This window comes from Syngnathoides biaculeatus, chromosome 6, assembly GCF_019802595.1.
Source record: "Syngnathoides biaculeatus isolate LvHL_M chromosome 6, ASM1980259v1, whole genome shotgun sequence".
Taxonomy (NCBI): Eukaryota; Metazoa; Chordata; class Actinopteri; order Syngnathiformes; family Syngnathidae; genus Syngnathoides; species Syngnathoides biaculeatus.
Genome location: NC_084645.1, coordinates 607,987 through 632,549, shown reverse-complemented (window position 1 = coordinate 632,549; position 24,563 = coordinate 607,987). Strand labels below are relative to the sequence as shown.

Genomic DNA, 24,563 nt, shown 5'->3' with positions numbered 1-24,563 from the left:
CAATGACAAGTATTATTCAGCCACCTTTCTTGTCAAACCACTTTTTGAAGTGCCTACTAAAGAAGCTGTGGCCTTGCTGTTGCCCCTCCGCCAGACTGGACAAAATCTAACCTCTTGCATAGTCACGGGAGAGAAGAAAAAAAAGAGCAATGTTGGCATGTATACCAGATATAGGGAGTGAGAGTAAAGCGGTCTTTCTCAGCTCTGCATATCTCCTAATCACTATTCCGACATTTCAATCTGCCAAGGCCCTAATGAAAATATGATGAGGCGGATCTCTGGTCCTCAGGGATGGAAGGAGGGCTGGGAGGGGAGGGATGGAATGAGGGATGGCTGCAGAGGGAGGATGAAGGGAGAGAAAATACACTCTGTCCTTATTTCTCGGCCCCGTCGGGGATACATAGTTCTTGGAGCCTTCTATTTAGATGTTGCTGCTGCTGGAGTATGTGTCTTTCTTCTGTTTCTTTCTCTTTATATCTGCCACCCTCATTTGCCTTCTGTGTTTGCATGTGTGTGCGTAACCAGGATAAATGTGTTTATTCTTTGTTGTTTATAGCCTCTCTCTCTCATTTGAGAACTCCCACAGGCTGCCTCTTGCCTTCCAAGAAAGATGTAACTTCTTCTTAATCATTCTAATGCTCCCTGTTTTACCCCTTCACTCTGTCTGTGCTCTAATTGCAATTTTGGGGGGAAATCCTGTGGCTATGTACTTTTTCCTATTTAGTGGCTCATCAATCTAAAGTATTTTAAAACAACAACACAATCTCCCCCTTTTTTCCACCAGACGGTGATGATGACCCAGCCGGGCTCTCCTGGGTACCTTCCTCGCCCTCCAGCAAAGATGTGGCGTCGCCTTCGCAAATGCCCGATGGCTCTTGTGACCTCGGCATGGCCACCGGTGGCGAGGAGGAAGGAGGCGCGGGTCTGCCATACCCGTGTCAGTTCTGCGACAAGTCCTTCAGGTATTGAACTTGACACATTTGACTCCCCACTGACAGTCAAATAAACATGATTCGACCGAATATCAGAAATAGCATGGATGAACTTCCAGTTACATCTCAATAAATTCAAATATGGTAGAAAAGTCCAATTTTTTTCAGTACTCATCATGACGTCGACACAAACACTTAAACACTTGAGAAAAATTCCCGCCTAATTTCTCTCTCTTGGTGCAGATGGCAAATTTACTATACTATATATGCTGTGATTATTTATACACATACTTGAGTGTGTTGTGCATCTCAATATTATGAGTTTCACATTTCGAATTTAACGACTTACCTAACTGAATTAATCTTTTGACACGATTCTAATTTGAGATCTACTTGTATATTGTAAAATAGGGAAAGAGATATCACAGTCTACAGGCCAAACTTTCATTAGAAGAAATTGTACGAAATATTTCCAGAAGAGTAATCGTAAAATTATTAGTAATAATAATTAAATTAAATAATTCAACATGAAATGTCTCTTTGCACAAAATTAATATGTGTCACTTGTATAGGTAGCAGAACAGGACGCTTTAAAATTATATCTAGGAGTTGAAATATAAGGTAATGTCGGCCTTTTTGAGTACTTCGAATCACATTCTCAGGGGTGACATGCATACTGAGTTAGTTAGTGTAGGAGACTAACTAAATGGTGCAGCATCTTTATCTTTAGTCAAGGGAAGTACCGTACACCCCATTCACTCATCACCATTAATTATTATTATTTTTTTTCCATCTTATTCCCAAAAAGGCCCATATCTCACTTTTTTTCCTCTTTTTTTTAACTTCATGGCAGCCTTTTCAGCAGTGTAGTACTGCAAAACATATTCTTTGAGCTAAAGTTTTCTAGATGAATGCTATGTAGTGTCTATGCTTACACCACGTGTTGTACACTCAATCTTCTTTTCCTTTCGGCTCAATAATTTAGGATATTTTTGATAAGACTTCATTTTAGTAGTTCAATTCAAAAATGACTTCGATTCACTACACTGAGTGAAAAATTTCATGATCATTTTTTTCACAAACTTCTCAAAAAATGAGAAAATGACAATGACACTTTTAAGAATTTTTGTAACATAGGTTAAAATCAACTACAGAAATGTCATTGTAATTTATTATGATGCTCCTATCATTACATCTTGACCTTTAAGCTACAATTTAATTGGAGTAATACTGATAAAACAATAAACCCTTTGGCACACCACACATGTACAGTACTTGAATTCTCAGTTCTTCCATTCTCACCCTCAGCCGGTTGAGCTACCTGAAACGCCACGAGCAGATCCACAGTGACAAGCTGCCTTTCAAGTGCACCTTTTGCAGCCGTCTCTTTAAACACAAGAGGAGCAGAGACCGCCATGTCAAACTTCACACAGGTAGACACAGAAATCAAATCACTTTTATACTTTGCTAAAGGCACAAAGTATTGTGGAAATGGGAAGGAAATAATCATTAATTATTTAAGCATATTATGCAAATGTAGAAGCATAAGAAATGGATTAGAATAAATAGAAAATAATACGTTAAATTGACTAAAATTAGCATTCAGTTTATCATAGGGTGTTATGGTGAATGTGTGGTTAGCATATCCACCTCACAGTTTTGGGATTGAGGGTTCAAATCCAGGCTGCAGCCTTTCTCTGTGACGCTTGCATGTTTTGGCAATCTGTGCATGGGTGTTTTGTACAAGTAGTTTGGCTTTCTTTTGCATTCCAAAAAAATAATGCCTCCATTAGACTACAAGATTATAGCTCCGATATTGCCCCAATTAGTTATCACGGGTGATTGCCCGGATCAGGACAGACATATTTTGTTGGGAACGACATAACTTCTTGTAGTGTGACATAATCCACAACCATCAATTTGGCCCTACAATAGCCCTATGACTCCAAAATTATTTTTTTTGTATATCTTTCGTATCGTGTTACATATTAAGGACAACTCTCGATTGGCTTGTGACAAGTTAAAGGTGTACCCCACCTCGCCACCACTTGCCAAAGGTCAGCTGGGATATGTTCCAGCTCTCTCACAACCTTGAGTGAAGATATGCGGTAAAGAAATTGGATCAACGGATAGTTTCAAATTAGTTCTTCTCTATAGCTTCATTTTTTATTTTTTTTAAACTAAAGTGTTGTTTTTATCCCCTCTCAATCTATCAACTGATACAGGAGATAAGAAGTATAGTTGCCAAGAGTGTGAAGCTGCATTTTCCCGCTCTGACCATCTAAAGATCCATCTCAAGACACACAGGTAAACATGTTTCATATATTATGCATTTGAGATGTAAAACACATTGTGCGTGCGTGGGTGTGTGTCTGTGTGTGTATAATGTGCACACACACACACACACACACACATTGGTACTTCTACTTGGGAAATGAATTAGTTCCGGAAGTCGTTTTGTAACGTGAAACACAACTTAATTCCAGTAAAATTTCTTTGGGCCCATAGTGAAGAAAGATGGATAAACTTGCAAAACCACAAAAAAAAAAACTCATAAAAAAGTTGTACTTTTCCATTGTGCGCTAGCTTGTGATGGCGTGTGAAAGAGTGTGATTCGATGAGACTAAAGTGTCTAAGGAAAACAAAAAGCATCATGGGTAAAAATTTACGCCCCTCCTAGCCAATCGGATGCCAGGAAGATGTTACGGCAATAGCCAATGGGAGAGCAGCTCTATCACGCCACACCAACCAAGATACAGGATGTTTTCATTCAGTGGAATTTGGGGGCTGCGAATCCAGCATCTATTTTTTCCTATCCGATCCTGAATTTTCCTTCGTAAATAGAGACAAAGTTTTTTGAGGAGGCGCTTCGTAACCTGAATTTTCATTACTAGATATGTTTGTAAGTAGAGGTACCACTGTTCATATAATATACACAGACACACACCTAATCAAAAACACCTGAGTCTGTCTAATTTGTGAATCCACACATTTAGCTCAAGTAAACCATTTAAGTGCAGCGTGTGCAAACGAGGCTTCTCCTCCACTTCATCATTGCAGAGCCACATGCAGGTATACAACACTGTCTTGTTATGTAAAACACCATATTTGAGGTAGTGCTTCTTTAAAAGACCTTTACATGATTTTCTCCTTTTTCAGGCGCACCGCAAGAACAGAGAGCACCTTGCGCAGAGGAGTGAGAAGGATGGAGGCAAAAAGGGCGCTGGTGGAGAGGTTGACCTGGAGCAGGACCTGTACATGTGTGATTACTGCGAGGAGACTTTCAGCCAAACTGATGAGCTAGAGAAACACGTCCTAACCAGGCACCCCCAGCTGTCCGACCGAGCCGACCTGCAATGCATCCACTGTCCCGAGATCTTCCTTGACGAGGCCTCACTCCTCACTCATATTGACACGCAGCACGCCAACCGCAAACACAAGTACAAGAGAGCTTTGCTTTCTGCTGTCTTCATTTAGGAAGCAATACAAAAGATGCTGAAGTCGGCTTCTCCTTGCAGATGTCCTGTATGTTTAGAACAGTTCCCCTCTGTTGAGGATGTCTACTGCCACCTTGACAGCCATCGCCAGCCTGATTCTTCCAATCACAGTGCTGCCAGCCCCGACCCTGCGCTGGGGAGCGTCGCATCAATGAGTTCTGCTACTCCAGACTCCAGTGCCAGTCTGGAGAGAGGATCCACCCCTGACTCTACCCTGAAGCCCAGCCATGGCAGTGAACGTGGCCGCAGAAGAGGCAATGACAGTGGGGAAGAGATGGGGATCAGCTTAGTGCATCCAGGTGGAGGTGGAGGTATGTTTTGATCAGGTGTGTCTGCTCTTGCTTTTACATGCTCTCATTGATGTACTGCATGTTTGTTTAACTGTCCACCTCCCTAGGTGGAGGAGGAAACTGGGCTAAAGTGACATACTCTTGCCCTTACTGTTCGAAGAGAGACTTCAATAGCCTAGCAGTATTAGAGATCCATTTAAAAACCATCCATGCTGACAAGCCACAGCAGAGCCATACATGTCAGCTGTGCCTGGACACACTGCCAACGCTCTACAATCTCAATGAACATGTGCGCAAAGCTCACCGTTCCGGTGGAGGAACAGCAAGTCCAGCAGCAGCAGCCTTTCCCCTTCTGCAGTTCACCAATGTGACAGCATTCCATTGTAACTACTGCCCTGACATGTTTGGAGACATTAACTCTTTACAAGAACACATTAGAGTGTCCCACTGTCTGCCTGGTGGAATTATGGCAGGGTCCACCACATTAGGTAAGAAAAACACGATTGTTAATATGATATGGGCATATTAATAGATCAAGTTATTGTTGAGAATTTATAGTTCACTAAACACTCCTTGACGCAATTGAGATGAACTGGAATGCACAATTTAGCTCCACAACAACCTTTTTTTTTTTTTTTTTTAAATGACAAACTATTTGATAGACATTCAGCCCACAACAGCAGTCGACAGAAGAAACGGCATGACATCAACTATGGCTCCTCAATGCAGCACTGGTATTCAAAAATAATCTTGTGATGTTTAAAAAAAAAAAGTTGAGTAATTTTTTTTAATTTTCCCAATTGTCATTCAGGGAACTTTCACCAAATGTCCATCTCTAAGAAATCAGTGTGCCAGTTGTAAATCTAACATGTAGTCAATAGGACTCCAATAAATACATAAAAGAGTTTTACTTCATTTTTTTATGATATTGTAATGTAGCTTAGAATCAGAATGATCTTAGTTGGCCAAGTACTGTATGTTTAAACGCACACCGTAACAGTTGTGTTATCTTGCCCTAGAGGGGAACCATGCCTTCTTCTGCAACCAGTGCTCCATGGGGTTCCTGACGGAGTCTTCGTTGACAGAACACATTCAACAGACTCACTGCACCTCCGCTCTGGGGGGCGGGGCAGCCTCTGGGGGGGCAGTGGCCAAACTGGAGTCTCCTGTTCTACAGCCCACCTCCCAATCATTCATGGAGGTAAATTATGAAAAAAAAAAAGAAAATTTTTGTAATGAGCAGTTAATGTGTTTGCTGTATCTTCTCTTCCTCTGTTTGGCAATGAGATGCTTTCTCATTAGCCTGCCAAATCCACTCCTGACGGATCAGTTTATCTACTTTAATTTCCCTTCTGGGAGTCAGAAACTATATCTACTAGAAAGATATACTGTATATATGTGAGCTTGCATTATTACTGAGACAATTTATGCTTTTGCTCTCTAAAGACATTAAAAGGTTACTTTCTTCACATAGGTTTACTCCTGTCCATATTGCACCAATTCTCCAATCTTTGGTTCACTCCTCAAGCTCACCAAGCACATAAAGGAGAACCACAAGAACATTCCATTGGCTAACAACAAGAGACAGGCAAAGGTGGCTGACCTAAGCCCCACGTCCTCGGATGTAGAGATCTCCTCACCAAAACGCCACAGACTGGCAGGGGACTCCACGCCTTCCATAGGGAGCAACGGGGACTACCCATGTAACCAGTGTGATATGCGATTCGCCAGTTTTGAGGGCTTCCAGGCGCACCTGAAGTCACATTTGGAGATGATCCTGAGGCGCCAGTCCTGCCCCCAGTGTAACAAAGAGGACTTTGAGTCCCAGGAGGCACTGCTGCAGCACCTCACTGTGCACTACATGACCACTCTGACTCAGTACATGTGTGAGAGCTGTGACAAGCAATTTTCCTCTGTGGATGACCTGCAGAAGCACCTGCTGGACATGCACACTTTTGTGTTGTACCACTGTACACTCTGCCAGGAGGTCTTTGACTCCAAGGTCTCAATACAGGTGAAGGACCAACCGTGTATGTTCATTTTCATACAATTTAATGTGCCCGAATAACTAAATGTTTAAGGGATTTCATTTTTTTTTCCATTCAGGTTCACTTAGCAGTGAAGCACAGCAATGAAAAGAAGCTGTTTCGCTGCACAGCCTGCGCATGGGACTTCAGGAAGGAAACAGAACTTCAGCTCCATGTTAAACACAACCATGTGGGTCAGAGGTCAGGCCTTCCTGGAGGGCTTGGAGCAGGTACACCAGCCAGTATACAATTAGAGTGGATAACATGGTCGACTCCACAAACACACCGTAAAAGTCACTCTTATTGACATAATAAGCTCCACACATGGGAAAAAAAATGCACAACTTTTTCATTTAGCTTCTTCTGAAAATAGAATGCTGAACACTTCCACTCATCTCAAATCTCTCTTCCATAGACAATCTCAGTCCTACTTTTGATTCGGTACACCATAATATAGTGCTGAACAGGGTGCAAACGTGGGTAGGACTAAATGGAACAGTCCTTAAGTGGTTCAGGTCATACCTGGAGGAAAGGAGTTATTTTGTTACAAGTGAATGTTTTCAATCTCTTTGAAAGGCAACGCCTTATGGGGTCCCTCCAGGTTCAGTTTATGGACCCTCCCTGTTCAGCCTGTATGTGAAACCATTAGGTCAAATTCTTCAGAACTTTAATTGTGACTATCATAGCTATGCAGATGACACACCATTATATCTAGCAGTACCTTCATATGACTACAGTTCTGTTGAGGTGTTGTGTCTTAATGAGATAAATAACGGGATGAACCAAACCTTTTATTCTATTAAACCCCCCAAAAAATTAAAATTGTTTTAGACACCAAAGAAAAGAGGATTGCTGTTTGTAAATACCTGAAGTCACGCTTTAAAAAACAATGTACAAGTCTGAAGGTTTTTAAATCCAGGTCAAAAGCCCATCTTTTTGTCCTCATGCTTTCTAGTTCATTTCCACTTTAAAATATTTCTTCCACTCTATGCCGTTTTAATTCTCGGTTTTAAATGTTTATAAGCTTTTTTTTTTCATTTTTAAGTGCTTTAATCATGTAAAGCATATTGAGTTAGCTTGTGTAAGAAACGCACAATGTAAATAAATTTGCTCTGCTTTGCTTCTTACACAAGCTCCTGGTCTATACATATTACTTATAAAAATATGGGACTCAAAAATTGCCAACATTACAGAAGAAAATAACCACAATCAGAAAGCACAAAATAACACAGAACTAACCATGACCAGAACAAAATCTACGCAACCACTTAATCCAGAATCTATTAATAATCACATTAATTTACTTCAAGATCATGTGTGGTGGCTTGATTGCCTTTTTTTAAAAGGTCAGATCTGTTTCCTTCAACTCGAAGGTTGCATTATCAGTATTTCATTATGTTTTTGTCATTGTGAGAGTGTGCGCTTGAGCAGATCAGATTAGAATGTTTCAATATTTGCATATTGGTTGAAAAAATGCAAATGGGTAACACTTCTAGAAAGCTCTTCATTAAATGTAAACACTTGGCCTGCATGCCTCTTCTCCTGTCCTTGTCCTCTCCTGTTGTCCTGTGCTTCCATCACAGGGTGTAGCACTACTGCCCCATGCAACACTTATCTCTGTTTCATTGTTCTCACTATGTAAGGATGTACATTTTCTCACCTTGTTTACAATTAGTGCTTTGTTTTCGTTTCTCACTCCCCTCTCGAAACTTTGTTCTATTCGACTGATCGACTCTGATTCTTAATAAATATTAATTCTTAAAGTAAGAAACCATGGTGGCAGCTAAAAAAGCCGACTGTGGCCCAGTAAGACTGTTCTATCATAAAAGGGATACAGAGTCTCCTTTCTGGTTAACCTCACAGTTGAACAGAATTAAAAGAGAAAACAAAAAAAAAAAATATGAACAGCAAACACGATTTGAGAGTTTAAAGAGAAGATAACAGTACATGATAACCTCTGCTATCAAGAAAATTCTCACAAACATATATTACTGTTTAAGCTCTAGAAGTTAGAGCTGGAGGAAAAATTGGGACATAGTCTGAAGTTTACATTAAACATAGAAATATGTGATCTGCCAATGAAAGACCAAAACTGACAGTAGATAAGGTTGGCATTTATTTAGTGGTCTAAAGTGATATACAGGTTCATTGTTACAAGTTGGTTGTAATAATAATACTAATCCTCAAAAGTCTTTACTATAATACACTGTAATCTGCTTTGTCTCAAAGGGCTCAAGCCCAGGAAGTGCATCTTCTGTGGGGAGACATTTGGAACAGAGGTGGAACTTCAGTGTCACATCACAACTCACAGCAAGAAGTTCACGTGTCGCTTCTGCGGCAAATCCTTCCATGCTATCTCACTGTTAGAAAGACATCTGAGGGAGAAGCACTGCATATTTGACGGGGGCAACATCACTGGCAATGGGGGTGGCACGGGGAGCAGCAGCAGCCAGAATGGCACCCCGAATGGACTGAGTCAGTCGGTCAAAAGAGGAGGGAGTGGAGGCGGTGCGAGTGCCGTGGAAAGAACGACAGTGGCAGCTGCAGAACAAGCCGACCTCCAGAACATGCTGCTGAAGAACAGCGTAGCCGGGGTAGCAGGAGGCCAAGGAGGAGATACAGCCAACAGCCACGAAGCCAGTGGAGGTGAAGAGGAGTTGGACAATTCTGAGCCAATGTATGCCTGCGACATATGCGGAGCGGCCTATACCATGGAGTCCCTTCTTCAGAACCATCGGCTGCGTGACCACAACATCCGACCAGGGGAGGATGATGCTGGTAACTGCTCGTTATTGTCAACGTTAAATCATATTCATTTTTGGTAAACATTGTAAGGTTTATAAGTACAGTATATACAATAATGTTTCTGTAATGTCAATTGGGAATGTTTACCAAAATACCAGGCTCTCGAAAAAAGAAGGCCGACTTCATCAAGGGGAACCACAAATGCAACGTCTGTTCCAGAACATTCTTCTCCGAGACTGGGCTTCGTGAGCACGCACAGACGCACCGTGGTCCTGCTAAACACTACATGTGTCCAATATGTGGTGAACGATTCCCCTCTCTATTAACCCTCACAGAACACAAGGTATAATACTGCTGCTAATAGCCTCATATAATATAATATATGCAAAGACAGACAAAAATCTTTGTCTTCAGTGAAAATCATTCTAAAGATTTATATGCATTTTTTTCTGTGTTGTAAAAATGCTTCTTTTCATTTATTTAGCTAACTCTGTGTGTACCCATTTCATCCTAAAACACACTGTCTGACTCAAAAAGTAACATCTCCTTACCAAAATGATTACTATTTCCTGGTGCATTATGATCACTACATTGTGATCTGCTTTATTGACATATTTATCATACTTTACGCGCTACCATTCACAGGTTACCCACAGTAAGAGCCTGGACACAGGAACGTGTCGAATCTGTAAGATGCCCCTGCACAGTGAGGAGGAGTTCATAGAGCACTGCCAGATGCACCCTGACCTCCGAAATTCCCTCACGGGCTTCCGCTGCGTCGTCTGCATGCAAACTGTCACTTCGACCCTGGAGCTCAAGATCCACGGCACTTTCCACATGCAGAAACTCTCCACTGGTTCTGGTCTTGGAGGAACCGGAGGGGGCTCTGGGAATGGAGCAGGGAACGGTTCCACCTCTTCCTCCCCCAACGGGCAACTGCAGCATCACAAGCTGTATAAGTGCGCCTTCTGCCTAAAGGAATTTAAGAACAAAGGAGAGCTTGTGAAGCTGGATGTCAACGGCTTGCCTTACGGACTTTGTGCCAGCTGTATGAGCAGGTAATGACTATCAACAGTGATGCTCGAGTGTGATAGTACAACATCCATTGTTTTGATCATTAATATTTGTAATACAAGATTTCCAAGGTTGCATTAAAATGCTCAAAAATAAATAAATAATGCTTCTCTCATTCACTGTTTGTTGCCAGTCTCTAATATTCTCAGTGTAAAGCCTCAATGTGGTGCCTTGCACGGTATTCATTCAAGTGTGAAGGGGTGTTTGTGGTGACGTTATTTATTGCAGTTTTGCATTAACTGAACATGCTTTGAGAAAATCCAATTTTCAATTCCCTCAGGGGCACTAACGGCCAGAGCCCCAACCAAGGAGGGGCTCTCGCACCGGGGGACACGCAGGGAGAGAAGCCTGTGTCTGGGCTCCGGTGTCCCGAGTGTGGGGTGAAGTTTGAAAGCCTGGAGGACTTAGAGACTCACGTACAGACTGATCACCCTGAGGTCAGCCCTGAAACGAGTTCAGCAGGGAAGAAGGCGGAGGCTTCACCTGCACCTAAGGTGAGTGATTCAGTCATATACTTAAAAAGTGGGACAAACAAATGCACACATCCAATTCATATGAAAACATTCCACATTGAAAAAGGAAATATTGGAGGTGATTTAATGCGATCAGGGAACTTCCTCCAAAACTGAAGCATTGGTATGTTGGACTGTAACTTGCTTGCATGAGTCAGGGGCAGGGGGTGAGTGGGGTGGTGGATGGTTGTTGCCCACTGGCTCCTGTGGCTGGGCTAGGCAGTGGCATGATGGGAGCTGTGGGCTCTACTTGATATTGACAGTCAGCCTCCCTGGGCCTGCCGCATGTCTGTGTTTTAGTGTTTTTTGTGCTTGTGTATGTGTGTGCGTGGGAGGCAGTTTTCAGGGACCCTCTATCTTTCCTCCACCTTTGTTTCAGAATAGTTTGACAGCACAGAGAGGACCAAATGTGGTGTGGGTGTTTGTTTGTGTGTGTACATGTGCATGCATGTCTATCAAGGTGCAAACGGCAAAGACACAGTGGTACTGGGGCCTTTGTGTATTTAAGTATTTGTGCATGAATGATTGCTGTGTGCAATGAATGAGTAAACAGGCCCTCTGCTTCTTTCTTGCTTTGTTTGTCCAACTGCTTATTATCTTTATATCGCTCCTGTACACACATGATTCCTTTATTCTGTTTGTATTAGGGATTCTTATTCAATTTAGGTTGGTAATATTTATTGGTTTAGTGCAATAGTTTTTGTTCATGAGTTACTTAGCATGACTACAAATATGACTCTTGACAATGTGTTCAAATGAGCGACACTGTACATTAAAAAGTTGATCAAATCTTCATTCTATTATCTTTGTATGTTGAGAATTTAACTCAATGAATACCTTTTATTTTGACTGTTTTTCACAGAAAAAGACCTACCAGTGTATTAAGTGCCAAATGACATTTGAAACAGAGCGAGAGATCCAGATTCATGTTGCAAATCACATGATCGGTGAGTGAGCCAGATCGTTTCTTCTACGTTATCATTTCCATCATTTGTGTGTGCGTGTGTACTGTAATGTGTATTTGTGTATGTGTCATGTCATCTTGGCTAATGACAATGACTGAAATTGAATACCCTCTTGTGTTTCTAGTTTTTCTAATATTGCCACAATGTTTCTTTTGTGTAAACAGACACAGACACATACATAACACACCAGCGCATCAACACACTCATGACTGTTTACGAACATGACAGAGATTTTACTCCATCCATCCATCCATTTTCTGAGCCGCATATCTTCACGAAGATCACGGGTGTGCTGGAACCTATCCCAGCTATCCTCTGAAGAGAGGCAGGGTACACCTGAACTGGTCACCTGTCAGTCGCAACAAACCCGTTCTTATTGCCATCAAATTGACAAATATGTCACGGTAATTCATGATAAAGAACACAGCAGAAATCCATTTACAAAAAGCGCTTTTTAAAAGAAATGTTTTGCCTGCTTGATGATCAATAAAATAGCTTCAAGCAATTTACTCTTGACAATCAACAACTGAATAAAATCTGACTTGGATCCCATTTTGGATTTCAACCTTGAGTTTGATAACATTAAAGTTGACAATGTATATAAAGACTGCTATCGTTTCCGTTGTTGCACCTGAGCAAGCTAAAGCCACACCGCTGTAGGAAGCAAAGCCTGTTAATTAACAAATTAATTAAGGACCTTTGGTGTCTAAGCATAAATGTCCTTAGTGAAAAGAAGTCTCTTTTTCTGTTTTTGTCTCATTTGAAATGACCTTTGCTTGAAGACACTTTTCTCCTTTTGCAAGTAAAATTGCTCCCTTAGAATCTCTGTTGTCATAGCGATTAACACGGTGGACTCATGATTGGTTCGCAAGGGGAAAAAAAAGTGTGTGAAAAAAGATGTGGGCGTTCATTGACTGACATCGGTCAATGTCATCCAGTAATGTTTGGAGACATGACAAGAGTTGTAGACTCACTGCTGCAGTAACATTTTGACTTATTCCCCTGTGTTACACATACCCATTCACACACAACCATAGTCACCCTGTTTCACAACACCTAGTTCAGCCTATAAGACATCTTCACATGTCACTTTTGTATGTGTGGCAGACTCTTTACTGCTTTAGTGAAAAGGTGGTTTCGGATGGTAATTTTTAGTCTTCTTAACCTACAACACAACCATTGGTCTCTCGCCAATATCTCGTCACTTGTAACTTTAGTCCTGCTTCTTATATCATGATCTTGCTCTGATATCCCCCACCCTAACACAGACGCACACACGATCATTTAAGTATTGGGTTAATTAACATGTTAATTATGTGAAAGCCTTACACAGAGTAATTATGAAATTGAAGCTGATTATTCTGGGAAGCTTGCTTGGTTCCTATTATTACATTTGTGACATCCCTATCAGAAAAGAGATTAAATCATGTTGAAAGTATTGAAATGCTTTTTTTTTTTTTTTTTTTTTTTTAAATTGTAGGTTGGCTAGGCTATTGACCCACATTTGGTACAAGCAATGAGGATTTTGGTGCTGTGACCTGTCACTCAGCTGTGAAATAATCGTGTATTCACGCATGAGTTGTAACCTCCACCCAACAAGGCTGACTCTGATTTAGAAAAAAAAACATGCACACCTTAAGAAGGACTCACTAACAATAACCACTTTCTCTTATAGATGAAAAAAGACATGGAAAATGTGTGATTCACACTTGTACACAACACAGCACTGACTCACTGTGGAGAAAACATCAAGGCCGGTAATGTGACTGTCACATAGCTCCATGGGTAATACATGAGGCCCCCTATGACCTTGTTGATTACGCTGTCAGATAAAGAGTAAGATAGAACAACATTCAGGCAGAGAGATGAAGATGAGATCCGGTGTGTCTGTCTAGTGAGGAGTCCTCGTGGCACAAGTGTGACTTGTGGGACAGCCTCTGTGGCTGAAGCAAACACCTAATACAATTTTTTTTTCCCCGCATATACATTTTTAAAAGAAGGTACATTTATGATTAACTACAGCTAATTCAGAAAGAGTTGAGTTATACTTCAGTGGTTTTTATGGCACCTGTCTGCTTTCAAACGAGTTGTTGGTTACCACATCAAAATACAATTACGGTAGCCTTATCAAGCGTTCCCACATTCTATTTTTATGACTACATAGGAAAAGTCATTAGGTAAGACAAGATAAAATTGAGCATCTGCATTCCAAACATTGAGTTGGTTGGTCTTGGTGTTTAGCTTTTTAATGATCATGATCAGAATTTGTAATCTCTTTAGGATTTAGGATTTTTCAATGTAGCTGTGATTTTATCACAGTTTTTTTTAATCTGCTAGTTTACAAAACTAGAAAAAAACAAATGACAATTGTAACATCTGGGGGGAGGAGGGGGTTGGGGTGGATTTATGCCAAGGGGCATCCCATTCACTTGCCGACTTAAGATTTTCTTTTCTATTAAAGTGGAGTACACTTTGGTGGCGATCCAAGATTGTTCTGTGCGCTACTGAAAGTTTTAACTGTTTGTCAGTAAACACAAGCAAAAACACACATACACAGATAACCAAGTGCTTGTCTGCACATTCCGAGTCTTGCATGCGGCCGCTAATGTCCCACTAATCACCTCAGTCTGAATTCCCCAGCATGAGGCCCGACCTCTCCTACACATGTAAACACACTCTTAATATTCGGTCCTCCTCTCTCCCTCACTCTGTAATACACATGCTTAACATGAAGTCATGTCTGCTCCAAACACGCACTCTGTGACCACATACTGAGCAACATGCTCGCTCCCCACTTCTGCTGGTGCTAATCAGTGCAAGTCACCAATTAGCATACTGATTGTGACCAGAGCTTTTTGATGAGCCAGGAACTCAGTGCATGCACTTTCTTTTCAGACGAAAACAAAGCTTTTACAGTCGGTATTAGCTCATATTCATCAAGATATCTTTTTTTCTGTTAATGCGAGGAAGTTTCTTCAATAGAAACAGTGTTCATTTGGCCATAATGTAATGTATGTGGATGACTGGTCTTTAATTCAGTCATCATGGTAAAATCCCTTGCCTTCTGCCACCAGTCACAACATTAACAGTACGTATAACTAACCGTGCCCATTCTCTCCTCCGTTCTCCCCAACCCCACCTGCCATTGGGATGGCCTGTAGAAGAGCCCACCTGTCGGCAAGGTTTGTCCCCTTTCTGTCTCACACTCAGTGCAAGGCAGCAATCATTTCACTGCCTCACTGCCTCCCCATCAGCATCCCACTGACAGTTTATGACTTGCTATGCAGAATTTTAGCATGACACACTATATCATATTTAAACCACACTGCATGATGAATGTATAGAAGCAATACTTTAGAACAATTGCTATAACGGGCAAGGCTTTATTTTAAAACATCAAAACATTGATGGTAATTATGGTAGTAGACACATTTTGGCTCAATTATTCCTGACGTCCACTGTCCCAATCCCAGCTGCATGATTCATTGTACCTCCCAGTCCATCCACCCACACACTCCCACACACGCATACAATTGTATTTGGCTGTCCATCACATGGATCTGAGGTTTCCCAGTAGAGAGAACACACTAATGATGTGTCTTCAGGACAAGTGTTGCAAACCTATTTTCATTCATGTTCTAACATTAGCTATCCTTACCTAATCACACTCTACTGATGAGTTCCTTATCACTTATAACTCAAGGTCAGTGCTTTCCAACCTTCTTTTAGCCAAGGTACTCATTTTATATTAGAAGAATCTTGGATCACACCACCAGGTAAAAATAGTACAAATATAGAAATAATGATGATCTACTCACAAATTGCCTTAGTGTTTAATTAAACACCGAGCTGATGTACTTTCAGGAAACTATGACCCATTATGTTATACGTTAATTGTACCATCTGCCATCTGATGGACAAGCATTTAATTGTTCACCCTGTCACTATATTTCAATGGCATAGATGCATGGACAAATTTCTGTATTTGTAATTAGTAAAAACATTTTTTTCTGACCAATTACAGTGTGTGAAATTGGATCATTTCCTACAGCATCTCCAACGATCTCTCATGGCACATTAGGGTGCCACGTCATCCTAGTGGGGGATCACTGCTCTAGGGTGTATCCTTCCAGTATAGCTTTTTGCTTGACTTGACGTTGAAAAGAGTCGATCCCTCTTTCAATTTTATGAAACCCTATGCGGGAATTAAGCCCCTTAAAATAAAGCCAGCAGGCTCTTTGCTGCGGTTTCCAGTTCAGAGCAGTCAACCTGTAGTCAACCAATCTATTAGCCTGCAGTGAAATTGCTGATGCGCTTGACTAGTAATGTCTGTCTGCTGTCTAAGGACCCATCCCGTGGCGGTTGTAGAGCTGGTGTCGCCATGCTTCAGTGTCCTATGCACATAAACATTCTTTATACACATGTGCATGAATACAGTCACTGAACAATATACTGTATATATGTGTGTGTGTCGTAAAAAAGCAAGGTCTGGGCTGGTTACTTTCTGTCGCTGAAGACTTAATGAGGCGAGTAAGAAGCTTTTACAGTGAAAGGAGGTGGATAATGTGGTGCATGGTTCATTCATGTGTGTGTCTGTGCTACTGACCAAACACGTTGGCGTTTCCTTTTGCCCTGCTGCACCTGAACTAATAAGCCTTAGACTAATCTGCCCTTTTTTTCTCTTGGTGTGTGCCTTCACTAATGCTCTGTACTTAAGAAAACACTTTGGCTCACCAGTCTTACATGAAATTGATATCACAACAAGCATGGGGAGATTTGCCAACGTTCCTTAACGGCAAGTATCAGAGCTTACTAAAATCTCAAATAAACTGGAGGGGAAAAAAGGTACTTAAGGAACATGGCTAATCCCATCATAGGCGTCCAGTCTGAGAGACTTAGAAACACCACAGGAAATGTCTTGTCTCTGTGGATGTGTTTAAATTAGTTATTTCTTAGAAGATGGAAGCATTAAAAGCATTTTACACACTGACCCCCAATTGCACTCACTGCAGCAGGCAATTAATTGAGAGATTTAGGATGTAACATTTTCAAAACGACCGACAATGTTGCAAAAGTCCCCAAACACTGGGAGGTCTAACTGTCATTATGTGTTATGTTGTGTTTTGATGGCCAGTGTCGTGATAGTATGAACATAGGAGCAGATGACACCCCCCCCTTTCATTTCTTTTATCCGTTCCGCCATCATCCATCTATCCATCCTTCCATGTGTCCCTTCCTCCCTTCTTCCCTCGCCACCTGGAGCCAGCGAGCCGTGACACCAGAGGGAGGGAGGGAGGGAGTAATGATGAAGGGACAAGGGACTGGAAAGGGAGGATCACACAGGGCTAGATGAAGGGGAGAAGAAAGATGGGGAGGATGAAAGATGAGATGATCATGGGACTGATTGTAAATTAAACAAGATCTGAGATTCTGCTGCGAAAAAAATTGCCATCCTGATGATATATTTATCATTAAGTGTGTTTAATTCACTCTTGTGTTTAAAACGTCTGAAGACTAGAGACAGTCACTAGTACGTTGACCCATATGCACTTGACCTGTGAGTGTCACGATAATTGCTAGCATTAAAAGTAAACTTGACCCGGTAGAAAATAGTTTAACACCTATGCAGTTATTCGTATCTCCATTTGTATGTGTGTGTGTGTGTACACGTGCATGTCATGTCTTGAAAACTGGGAGCATGTAGAACCCCCCAGAGAGCTCATTTTGTCATCTTCTCGCTTGATTTACTTCTTTCTTTTGCTGTTTATTACCAGTCATTACAAGCTGTTTGGAAACCTAATAGGACACACTGACAAATAGACAGGAGAGACGAGTGGTAAAGTCAGTGGAACACATAGTCCTCTGGCGTGTAAACAAGTGTGTGTGTGTGTGTGTGTGTGTGTGCGTGTACATGAGTACATTGGAGGGTATTTGTAGAAGCAGCACCACCTTTCTCAACTTGTATTTGAAAGTAGTGTGTTTTGTGTGACTGATGTCTTCTTTGGAATACGTGTACCTGTGTTTCCTGAGCGTGTACTGTACTGTATATTTACTGTATACCTTACTCTACCTAAATTCCCCCTTTGTATTCCTACTCTTGACTCAAGCCATCCAGATGTGGCAACACCAGCTGTGAAACAACAATTACACACACACGCACATGCACAAAACATGCTGTCGCTTTTCTCCTTTGCTAAGCGCTTTGCCTTTTTGCGCTTCATAAGCAGAGGCCAAGCGACAATTACCTCGCTGCTTAATTTGCTAACTATTTTGAATTCATTTTCTGCCATGACAGGCACATCTGTCACAGCTGGTAGCAAGTTACTGTACTCAGTTGGTGTGTGCATGTGTGTGTGTACATGTATTTGTGTGTATGAGAATCCGCTTCTATATATTATTGCATTTTAAGCTTATTGCATTTTAAACAGAATTTACAAAAGAATACAACAGATAAAAATACTAGAGTGAGTTGGTGATACAGAACAGGTCCAGTATGTTTAAATGTGAATAAAGACTGGTTGAAGTGAGAACTTTAGCTTATGTTAAGTGAACAAAAGCAACAATTTTCAGTGTAATCCTTCCGCTTGAGGTCATCTTCTTATCATGTGAATGCGATGGTTTGGCGACCATTCAAGGATGTTGTTTCTCTGACCCACTTCATGTTGCGAACCCTTTATGGAAATGCTCATTTCATGGTAATTTGCATGTTTTTGTGCCATCCTGCTAACCAACAAACAATTCAAATCAACCTGTCAGTAAAAGCTCTCATCCTTGTGCGAGATAAAAAAAAAAAAAGAAAGAAGAAGCGGGAATGTAATAAAAGGAATCAGCTTTACGAACGTTAAGCTGAATGAGGAACATGAATAAGGGACAGGATGGATAGCACAGAGGTAGGAGGAGAGTGATTTGTTGCAGGTTTTGGCTTGCACTCAACCCTCTTACTGAGCAGCTGGACTTCATTAATGGTCGGTGTTAATTACAGGCATTGAGCACACGTACACACACATCCATGCCCATAAGTATAGATACACAACTACTTATGCACACTCACACACACACTGGGATTCAGGGTCACCTTGCTACCTAGCCTTGGTTGAAGGGGCAGAGTGATGTCTGGTTGGTGCCAGGCATTAATAGTGTTTTGACCATTAAATATTGAACATCTGGCATGATGTCATGTTTTATAATTAACTTAGTGAATAAATCTACCAGTTATGGAATGTTTATCAACATGTATGTTATGGTATGGTACGCTTTGTCAATCCTCAGTCTGTGTGAAACATATACAAGGCTGAAATTGTATAAATGCGCCACTGGTTGTTTCAGTATTGATCAAGTAATATTTTACAAATGTGAGTTTATTAATACTAGTTGTTAAGTAGGCTCTTCTGAGTGAGGACGAGCAGTCAGCTCCAAACAAGTTGTTGATTCACAATAGTGCCATCCAAAATTATGCTCCAGGCAAGCTTCAGAATATGCTGCATATGCCATAAAGAAAAGACAAGGAAAATTACAGCCCCAGCACAGTAGGAGACGAAATGCAAAGCCATGCTGGGAGTGGTTGAAGGGCGCCGTCTTTGACTCTTAATTACACAGCACCATATAGGAGATTGCTGGATGGAGAAAGAGGGTGTTAAAGGGGAAAAAAACAAACAAACTATACATTGATACTCTTATCTGTTGTCTCAAAGCAGATGTCGACCAGGCTGTTCTCTTTATTGCTGTTCAAGCCTTGTGTGAAACACACACACTTACACGCGCACACACCTCATCCCAGATAAATCAATGCATTCTGGTTTCATTAATTTCCCATGGTGCTTTGCTCTAGGCTCCCTCAGGTGAGCGAGGTGACAAACCCAACCAGAGGAGAGAATCTCTTACTTTCTGGTCTGCTGTTCTAAGCTGTTGTTTGAATTTGTATTTCTTCTCTTCACATTTTGTTCCTTCTCTGTGGTCGTTTCCATCATTGCCCTTTCTCGTAACATTGTACAGGGTGTCATTGGTTTACGACGGAGTTCCGTGTCTATGGGATTGACGTAACGCGAATTTGTACGTATCGCTAATGCAGTAAATGTCAAAATTACAGTAAGAATTTGTGTGAAAAACAGTTCTAGTCTATAAATGTATAAAACTCCAGTCAAAAACATGAAGTCAAACTGAAGCTGAGTGTGCCTCCTTCTGCCGCTTGATCTTAATTTGATGATCGAACTAGTTCATTGTGTGTCCCCAAATCTTGTATGTCGGTAGTCCTAAACTGAGGACTTCCTTTAAGTACACATGTTCTCATAGGTTACATTTAACCTCGAAAGCAAGCCATTGAATCTTGTCATCAAATCAATACATTTCACCGATTAGGAATAACATGTTCAGAAGGTCATTTGGTAAGATCACTAATTAGCACCTGATATCGGGATTTAAACATGTCGTCAACTTGGTTTAGCAGGTGCCTTCTGATGCCTTAACGAATGTCCAAAGCAAGTGTTCTTTGTTTGTATTTTAGGATAGACTTGCATATCTCGCAAGTGATCATGAAACCACATGTCTCATTTTAGGGTAAAATACTGACCCCACCCCCCACCATCGCCACCTGTCGCTATTTGCAAGGTGTACATGTTTTGACTGTCATCCATTAGTACACTTCACAGTCTAAACGTCAGTGAGGTAGGAAAGTCGGCTCGTTGAATCCTCTTGTCAATCACTAATCTCTATTCTTCATCTTTGGCTAAACCTGTCTATTCATCCATTATGATGTCAATGTCAATAGTTTATCCAAAATGCTCCTTCCAAACCAAACATCAAAGATTGCCTTTCTTGATCTTACTTTATGTGCTAGGGCACTGTCATGTTGAAATGGAAAATGTATAAAATTGGAAGCATCGGAATGTCTAGAATTTCTCAAGTATGCTAAAGACTTTTGTAAGAGGTGGTCCCAAGACTTTAGTGCAGATTTCACTACCCAGCAACAAATTTCCAATTTCATGTTTTCTATCCCACGTCGTCATTGCGTTTGTCCTGGATGAATGAGAGCTTCTCATTTGCAACTGATCCAGCCTGCTAATGGTGGATGGCAAGCAACAAAAGTGCCCGTGCCAAATACATAAACACACGTACACGCACCATACTGCATGACTTTGTACAAAAACGGGCATCCATCTGGAAATACGCACACTGAGATGCTCTCTTATGCAGGCTAATACACAGACTGCCGGAAGCTATCCGAGCTAGACACACATGAACAACACACGTTGGTGCCTTGAAACACATGATGTGTACACATGTATTCACGTAACATTCTTTTCGCTCCCTTCTGGATCGCCCCCAGTGCTGCGCTCCCTTTCTGTGTTGCTCTGTACTGCCTCCTCCTCCTCCTCATCATCATCATCATCATCATCATCCTCCTTCTTCACCCTCCTCCCCCACCTCCTCCTTCTCCCAGTACATCTGGCACGCTCAGCTGCCGAGGAGCGCCATAATTATCTCGCCGGAGACGCACGCTCACGCAAAGCGTACACACACATTGTGACAAAAGCTCACGCACACTTGTCTTCGGCGATCCACGCTGCTCCCTGCTGCTCTTCGTCACTACCGGGGCTTCATTAGAGTGCGTGCAAGTGTGTGTTGATGCATGGTGCTTTTGGATACCATCCAGATGTTTTTCTTTATAGTTGAGGAGTTGGATGTGGCCTAGATGCAACTGCCCAGCTCCCTTTAAAAAAATAATAATAATAATCTGCTTGTCTTGCATATACAGTATGTCCTGTCTTGATCATGTCAGCGTCTGTGTTTGGGTCAAATATTTCCTTTCAACAGCAAATGACTTCATGTTCACACTCTGGTACCCTGCTCCTCACTCCATGCCCCTCTCCCTTCTCAAACAAGCTAAAGCACAGCGAATGAATATTTTTGGGCTGTTCCTACTAACAGCTGCCAGATGAATCTGCGAAAACTCACATTTTCGCACATCTACTGCCTCTAAAATGGGAGTGTGTATTGATCAAAATTTGTTTTGGTTGATTATAACAGAATTTAATATCCTATTTTAAATGCGACACATATAGTACATTCACATATCCTTGGGGAACTGGTTGGTCGGACAAGATGAAGCCCAGATGTTGTAACCTCTGTTGCACTGTTATACATTCCCAAAGAAATCAATTTACAATTTAAAACTCCAACAAGCTCCCGAAGGCTCAGAGTTTTAGATTTATTGTGGCTATGTTGAATTAGATCATCCCTCTCTATTGAAAACGCATTGGGGAATCTGAACGCATAACAGTGGATCCTTGGATTATAATATTGCATCTTTTAGTAGTAAGTTACTTTTTTAGTGATGTCATCGGTATGACCATTTGCTTGGTTTAAAAAAAAAAAAAACTTGTCTTCATGTTTGACTGTCAGACAGTTTTCCTCATAAATGGACAGTTTATGACAGTTTTTCAGTAAGCGTGACCAATGTTTCATGGCAGACATGTCACTTGAGCCTTACCTCTCTGTGAAAATCCAGTTTACTGCCATGGAGTTTTATTTTTAATTTTCAAGATTTTTAGGTGAGCTGAACAATGGATGACTGGTTAGAGTGTCTGCCTCACAGTTGTGAGGACCGGGGTTCAAGTCCTGGCTCCGCCTGTGTTGGGTTTACATGTTCTTCGCGTGCCTGCATGGGTTTTCTCCGGGCATAGTGCTTTCTTCCCACATCCCAAAAACATGCATGGTAGGTTAATTGAAGACTGTGACTTGCCTGTAGGTGTGAATGTGAGTGCAAATGGTTATTTATATGTGCCCTGTGATTGAATGGCAACCAGTTCAGGGTGTACCCAGCATCCTACCCGAAGATAGCTGGTATAGGATCCAGCACGCCCTTGACCCTTATGAGGATAATCTGCTCGTAAAATGGATGGATGGATTTTAGTGCGAATGATTGTCCGTTTATATGTGCCCTGCAACTGACTGGCGACCAGTTCTCAGTGTAGTCCTCCTTTCGCCCAAAGTCAGCTGGGATAGGCTCCAGCGCCCCGCATCCCCAACCAGAATAAGTGATTTTGCAAATGGATGGATGGCTGCAGAACAGTAAGTTGCTGGACAAGCAGGTCTTGACAATGAGGGTAGATAGCCCCCCTGTCCTTCCTCCCACAAAAAGTACACAATTCTCTCTGAGTCCTGCCACACCTGTGGGTGTCGAATTTATAACCTGCTAATACATGCAAAAATGTTGGACGCAAGTGCCAACGTGTCCTTAATTATACCTAGCCTCGCGTTGTACCTTCATAGTATGATTTGTTTTCAGGCACTTGTGTGGGTGTGAGTGTCAGGCTCCCCTAAGACCTGCTGTGATGGCTCACTATGGCGTTTCGTGTTTGACTCTCAGCACCATTATATGCCAGGCTTACCGCAGTGCCAAAAACAACTTGGCTTTGTGAAATTTGTCTGGAGACACCTCCCACACTTTTTAAAAATACATATCCATGCTTTTAGCACCACAGGTAACTAAAAAAAGTCATGAATGACTGGGCTGCCAAGGAACCTATCACGAAAGCAATTGAGCCTTTTGTAAAGTCCTTTCAAATCTACTCAATTTTATAACAAACTTTTTTAAAACCATTTCTCTGTCATAAAGCTATTTCATATGACACTGTAATTTTTCACAAAGTGATTTTGTAGTAAATTATTAAATGTAAAAATGCAGCTCCCTCCTGCATCAGAATCTGATTTTTTTTTTTTTAATCAATCATTGCCATGTCAGGCCCTTGTTATGGCATCCTTTGTGCATTTCTTCAGTTATTTAGAAGTCATATTTAACAGCAAAAAGTAGACTACAGAAGAGAAAATGGGCTTAGATGTCCATGCTGAACATATAGACATGAACTTAGAATGGCCTTTTATGAGGTTAAGAACTGAAATAAAAAGGACAAAAACCCCGCCAATTCTACTTGTAATATTAAAACCGGTTATTGTAGTCATTAGAAAGACTTCAAATATATTATATATAGGGAGAAAAAGATCTTGATCAGTCGTGGATGTCTTTCCTGTTAACAAAAACCATTCATCAGCAAGATCGACAGTGCTAATCTGCTATTCTGCGTATCCATCAGTGTAAAGAGCGTTTGAGCTAATTTCCTGACTAAAGTTTGGACACATGGATTGTCGGATCAATAGCTTCCCACCAGCAATATTTGATATCATTGCATGTCCTCCTCATTAACACGGTAGGCTGTTGTCTCCATGGACCTGAATTACTCATACAACCTCACCATCACAAATATGTGGACCCAAATAACCACACTCACACACAAAATAAGGGTAAAAACTCACTTTGCTTTTTCACTCTCTAGTATTTGGTTTTGGTGGGGGAAAAATGGCTCATCACATGTGCACTGGAAATTCCTCTGAACACCAAAGTCTTCAGCCTTTTAGTGTAATAACAGTTGCTCTATCCTAACAACTTGTTGCAGTAGACGGGTATCTGTTGTAGCAAATATTTTCTCTACTGCTGTAAAAAGCCCTGGGAAATACTAATGGGCCTC

The 24,563-nt window shown here is 41.4% G+C and overlaps 1 protein-coding gene across 5 annotated transcripts in view; it reads left to right on the top strand.

Annotated features, from left to right (window-relative positions):
- Window positions 1-24,563, top strand: part of znf423 (zinc finger protein 423) — a 129,882-nt gene that overhangs the window by 58,720 nt on the left and 46,599 nt on the right. For all 5 annotated transcript variants that reach the window (XM_061822841.1, XM_061822845.1, XM_061822840.1 and 2 more), the window contains 15 exons: window positions 785-962; window positions 2,241-2,365; window positions 3,158-3,239; window positions 3,929-4,004; window positions 4,092-4,372; window positions 4,451-4,740; window positions 4,827-5,207; window positions 5,739-5,920; window positions 6,194-6,733; window positions 6,826-6,976; window positions 8,976-9,524; window positions 9,650-9,834; window positions 10,137-10,549; window positions 10,846-11,059; window positions 11,940-12,024. In XM_061822841.1, the coding sequence (XP_061678825.1) occupies window positions 785-962; window positions 2,241-2,365; window positions 3,158-3,239; window positions 3,929-4,004; window positions 4,092-4,372; window positions 4,451-4,740; window positions 4,827-5,207; window positions 5,739-5,920; window positions 6,194-6,733; window positions 6,826-6,976; window positions 8,976-9,524; window positions 9,650-9,834; window positions 10,137-10,549; window positions 10,846-11,059; window positions 11,940-12,024 (3,732 nt within the window). The remainder of the gene's footprint in view (window positions 1-784; window positions 963-2,240; window positions 2,366-3,157; window positions 3,240-3,928; window positions 4,005-4,091; window positions 4,373-4,450; window positions 4,741-4,826; window positions 5,208-5,738; window positions 5,921-6,193; window positions 6,734-6,825; window positions 6,977-8,975; window positions 9,525-9,649; window positions 9,835-10,136; window positions 10,550-10,845; window positions 11,060-11,939; window positions 12,025-24,563) is intronic.